Here is a 6,000-nt window from a genome sequence, read left to right on the forward strand (position 1 = left end):
CTGCCACTGCCAGCTGAAAAACACTGAAGGGTGCAAGTTGTCATCAAAACACGTGGTGACAGAACTAAACCCTGCAGTGTTTTTATTCACAAGTTATACCACAAGGTGAAGAGGTGAAAATGATATATACTTTCTGTCTTAACTAGTTCCTTGCGTGAACTTGATAAATATGTTTCTTTCACTATGCCACCTGTTGCAGTGAAGTAGAAAAATACTGGGTGGTCATTTTACCCATTGTGACTGCAGCGGCTGTATAGTAAGCCAATAATAATCTTTATTTTGTAATGAATAATAAAAAAAAAACATTGTCCAATCTGTATGGTAGAGTATGTTAATACAATATAACTTATGCAATTGGGGTGGTTGTATTTTGTCTCCCTGCTCTTCTATTGAGACATTTATTGCACTATAACCTCACAGCAAGAGGGGACATGGGCCTTTCTGGTGGAGTTGATGTTCTCCCATACTTCATGTGAGTTTCGTCCCACACCAAACGACATGCATGTTAGCGATATACCATGACAGTGACTGGCCTTAAGGCCAGGGCCGTCCACACCAAGAATGATAACTATAAAATGCATTATTTCAAACAATATTAATTCCTCCCAGTGCCCGCCACTGCCGTTGTTTTCTACTGGCTCACCTGCCAGTGAGAAACCCCCCAACCAAGGGAAGTAGCGCCTCCGTCCTACTCCTCCTGTTAAATATTCCCTGCCGCTGACAGGTGCTGCCCCAGCAGTGACAAAGATCACCGTCCACAGCCCTGCCTCCCTCCCACGAAATAGATGCTTGGCAAGCTTGATGCAATGCAGTGGAACTAGTGGAACTAAAGTGGATGTCGGAGTCCACACCGCAACAATGATGAAAACAGCAGTAGCGAACAATATCACAAAGAATATTGTTGGGAATTGGGATATGGTTCCCAAACCTTTTCAGGCTGTGACGCCTCAAAATAATTTGAACTGGCCCCCCAGAACCCCCAGATAAATGGTCATTCTTTTAGATATTAAAAAGGTTTTAAAAGTCCTTAAATTGTCACTTCACTGTCATCTGGGGATCCCCCCCAAATCATGTGGGTACGCCCTTAGGGGTCCCGACCCACAGGTTGAGAACCACTGACCTAGCCCATACTCTTTTGTGCAACAGGAGATAAATTTTACTTATCAGTCAGTTTCACTACTACTTAATGTTGCAGGGCAGCACAGATTGAGGTCTGACTTGCGGTGGGAACCCAAAGCAACAGTTCCGACTTCCTCTGTGATCAGGACAAGCTGTCATGCACCGACTGGTTGTGGTATAAATAAAACAGTAAGGCGCTCCTGGGGCCTACGAGGCGAGGCTAGAAGAGAAGTAGCGCAGTAAGCTGAGGTACGAGCCTTAAGAACAGATTAGGCAAAGCCTCTATTAGCCGTGGCTTCCAGGTTCAGGGGCCATTTACTTAAAAGCCTCGACACACTGAAAGGCAAGCACCAGCGCAGTACATGATACAATGGGCCTACCTTCTTCCAAAAAAAAAGATGAAACAGAGAGAGAGAGAGAAGAGAACATTAGGACCGCACATGGAATCAGAATGGCAGGAACTCACCTTTAACCACAATGCACAGTGTAATCATGGTTAGAGAATATTTTTTTCTCAGAAACAGAAACCATAGTTGGCATTTGGCAACCTGTGAAAGTGGTTAGTATAACTGACCAACTACCACAGCCAGAGACGAATGACCAGAGAGTTGTCAGGTTAAGTTAAAGTGGAGGCCTGTCACAATTATTGCATAATCACCTGATCACAACTATTTTTTAGCTAAGGATAAGGATATTATATAGTTAATTGCAATTATTTTACATTTTGCACAATCGTTAGAATCATATCCATTCACTCCGATTAAGGGATCTGGCCACAGCAGTTATGGTAGCTTTCGCTTGCATGAGCAAAGGCAGCAGAGGTCTGGTCAAGCACAACACACAAAAGCTGCTGCCACAAGCCTTGCTCAATTTAAGTAGCTGTACCTTGAATGAATGAATGAATTTGGTGATAAAAGGAAAGAGCACAACAGCACTTCCATGACACAACAAAATAAACACAATATCACAGAGGATAAAAACACATGGTCCTAGACCGTCCTAGAGACAGACCAACACACAAAAAGCAATCAAAAGTAATGAAATGAAAAATGTCTACTACAGAGTCAATTTGGCCACAGCGGCCTTAAAGAAGGGTCCACTTTGTCTATTAAGCATTAATGTTTGATGGCTGCTCCTTAATGACAGACAAGCATCAGTAGCCAAAGCTGTGTGGTTGCACTGACACCTTCGTTGTCTGTCTGGCACGACAACAAACACCCAAAGAAACAAAGGCAGTATTATCCGCCAGGCTCCTCGTTCACAGTAGTGTTCTGGATCATGATATGAGTGGCTAGGATGTGTTGTATTTTGTATCAAAGTCGACACAATAGGATAAGATTGAATTACAACGATACAGGCTGAGTGTAGATGAATGGTGGTGGTGGGGTGGGGGGGTCGCTAGATGAATCATGAATTCCAATTGAGATTGCTCTAATTATCTTTGAATGCAGCCTATCACTCACCACAAATGAACATCCAGGCCCCAGGCACACGGGTTGCCTCTGTCAGTCAATCATATGTTTTGTGTGGCAGCACCACACATTTACCTTCTGGGTCCTGCCTGTTTTTTTTGTGTTTGTTTTTTCCGACACATCAGAAACTAAATGGATTACATGACAGCCTTCAGGTTCAATTAAAATCAAAAGCCATCGTCCGACCTGATCCAAGTCAGCGTGAAATGATGTGTGATTGATTGATTGAATACTTTAATAGCAGTTTCTTTAAACCCAAGAAAGCCTATGGCTTGTTTCCATTGGGGTCCTTTGTACTCAATTGCTGGGAGAGGTGGGAGAGGACATCAGATCAAACCGGCAACGTCACTGAGCTGCACAGGTCGTGAAATTATAGTGAGCTTCCCTATTGCCTTACACAACTGTAACTACATCTTAGACTTGGGCAGATGACCAGCTAGGTGGCATCGGATCGGATACAACATTTTGTAAAGAGCTGTCAGATTGTCATCACTCCTGCTTCTCTCTCTATGGCTCTGCTCTGTCTCTCCCTCCTGTCTCTACAACTCGGTGTGTCTATGCCTTCCTACTCTCCCTTTCTCTCACTCAATTCAATCCAACGTTTACATTGCGAAAGCAATAGTCTCTGTCTCTCTCTGCTGGGCCTTGGGCACATCACTTGGGAGATTCTTTCCACAATTAACTAACCCTCTCACCACTGGCTCACACTTCAGCATTCCAATCCCCTACCAGGGCACATCTCTCACTCATTTAGTCATTGCTCGATGCTACTGCCCTTCTACAGGGGAGGAAGATGACATACTGTGTTGGCATGGACAGTGAAGGTCTCCCCTAGGGAGCCGGGTCAGCCTCGGGCATTCCTTGGCGTGGCTGGACTGCCCCATCTCATCCTGGACATACTCACAGGAGATCCCTGTCTGTCTGTGAGTGTCTGTCTTGACTCTTGAGAGTAACAATAACAACAACACTGTGGAGAATCACAGGCAGCCGCAGCGAGCCAGTTATGGTCTGTCGCTCGGTACAAGATGCCGACTCAACGCAATGTTAATAAAAATCTGCGTAGATGTTAGGAATTCCAGTCCGTTATAAGGAATACATCTACTAAGATTTCAACAATCCAACAGGTCCACAGAAGAGCAGATGTGTGGGTCAAAACAGAACAATAATTTACTTCGCTTTCCTCTGGATTATTGTGACAAATTGCTCCAATCTCATCCACGGTGTGAGAGGAGACAATAGCATTAGACTTTTTGACTTGGGTTATGAATTCCCCCCTGATTCAGTCACCTTTGATCACTAACACGCAGCATTTTCTCCTAATGACAGCAGTTTTTGTCATCACCACATAAGCATCCTCTTAACAAGCTTGACTGAAAGACAAACCATTAGAGGAAGCCCTGAGGGTTTATCTCTGTTGGAGTAATAACAGCTCAACAGCAGATTTAATGGCTCACTGTTCATAAATGACCAACTGACACATTTCCATAAAACCAACAGAATAAGCTTATTAAATCAAACGCTACTTAACCGCTTAATGTTTCAACTAAACACTTTTAGTTCATGTTATCTCAAAAGCCACAGGTGGTTTTTCAATTAATATGCAAATCTAGCTAGTGGGCAGTGTCAGAGACCAGTGGTGTAAAGGAACTAAGTACATTTACTCTAGTACTATACTTAAGTACAATTTTGAGTTTTTTTTTTTTTTTTTTTTTTACTTCACTGGAGTATTTCTAATTCTCAGTACTTTTACTTCTACTCCACTACACCTCATGGGCAAATATTATTTTACTCCACTACAATTATTTGAAAACTTTAGTTACTAGTTACTTTGTTATTACAAAACATACATTAACAACTTCAGCCCTTCAGAGAGTATTTTTTTTCCACCACTGTCACTGTCAGAGACAAACTGGATGCTGTGCACAAAATGTTCACTTATAATACTCACCTTTTACCAAGCGCTCCGTGGTCGACTGTTTCTCTTGTTTGTCTTTGTCTTGTTTGTCTTTGTCTTGTTTGTCTTTCCCTGACATGATGTTGCCTTCGTCTAAAGACTAGATTTAAATCAGAATATTGTTCAATGAGCTTCTAGCACATCAATTTGGCCGTCTATTCCGTTTGGAGTTGCTGTCACTTGTCTTTTTAAACAACTAACAGCATAAGGTTGGCCAATTACCAACGAGCAGCCTGGCCGTTGGCTGGATGGATCAACTATCAGGTTATTATCAATCTCCTTGTTGTAACATTTATCTTAGTAACAATTTAGAACAAAATCGTAAGGGTAATTTAAAAAAGGGCCTCAAATCAATGAGGTAAAATAAAAAAAAAACATGTAGAAAAAAAGTAAAAGGGAGGGAAAAAAATTACATAGGAAAAAAAAGATCCACCAATTTGCTGTGAGATGGTTGCCAGGTTGCACCAAAGACCTGGATATTATTGGTGAGCAGCTGCTAACGGTAGCAGCTAATCCGATTTCTTACTCCTTTTTCAGCTAGTTATTAGCCAGCTAGCGATAAGAGGCTAGCAGGCTAATAATGTTAGCAGCAGTCAAATTGGGAAACAGCCGCAACAACCGAATTTTGGCGTCTCATTGTCTATCTGCTGCTCGGTTTTCATGAGAAAATAAGAAACGCATCCAATAGCCTCGATGTCACTTGGTTTGCATGAGTGTCGACACCTACTCATCCAGTCTGTGAACACCAGAGTGTCTTGACCAGACCGTATCCCCTAGGATTACACTCTAATCTGACAGGGAGCCAGTGTTGCCAGGTTTTGGGAAATAAATAAGCAACCAGGTCTATGAAAACAAGCCCAAGTCAATTCTCAGACTTTTTCATGTCAAGGACACCCAAATTGATATATAATTAATATATATCAATTTGGGGGTCATATTATTGTATTTGGTCGTGGAACCCCACCTGAAAATGTTTTGTGCCAGAGACCCCCAGGACCAGGAGAGAAGATTTGTGTAAAATTATTGAATTGAAATTCAAAAATCTTGAAAACACTTACAAGATTTTTCAAAAATGTTCAAAAATAGCAGATGTACAAGTTTGTGAGCTTGTATATCTGCTATGTTTTTTAAACCAAGATAACACATTTTCTGAGGACCCCCTGGAACCCCTCCAAGGACCCCTGGGGGTCCCCGGACGGCCGGACCCCACTTTGAGAACCACTGGATTTAGGCCTCCTGAGCACTTATATAGCACCTATATACATTGGCTATTTGAAAATAGGAGATCTACAAGCTCACAACGCCTCGCGACTGCTATTTTTGACTGCTATTTTCAAAAGAATCCTGGGGGAAATTTTGAAATACAAATCTGATACACAGGTCCTTGGCACAAAATATTAATATATGTTCTTCTCAAACATAATAAATGCAAATTGAAAACCACTGATTTAAACA

At 42.0% G+C, this 6,000-nt stretch overlaps 1 protein-coding gene across 3 annotated transcripts in view; it reads right to left on the reverse strand.

The window, feature by feature from the left end:
* Positions 1 to 5,305, reverse strand: part of ppp3cca (protein phosphatase 3, catalytic subunit, gamma isozyme, a) — a 36,030-nt gene extending 30,725 nt beyond the window's left edge. For all 3 annotated transcript variants that reach the window (XM_084055704.1, XM_084055702.1, XM_084055703.1), the window contains exon 1: positions 4,540 to 5,305. In XM_084055704.1, the coding sequence (XP_083911830.1) occupies positions 4,540 to 4,624 (85 nt within the window). In that variant the 5' untranslated portion in view covers positions 4,625 to 5,305. The remainder of the gene's footprint in view (positions 1 to 4,539) is intronic.
* Positions 5,306 to 6,000: the final 695 nt, after the last annotated feature.

This window comes from Gymnoscopelus microlampas (genome assembly GCF_963454915.1).
Source record: "Gymnoscopelus microlampas genome assembly, chromosome: 4".
Lineage (NCBI taxonomy): Eukaryota > Metazoa > Chordata > Actinopteri > Myctophiformes > Myctophidae > Gymnoscopelus > Gymnoscopelus microlampas.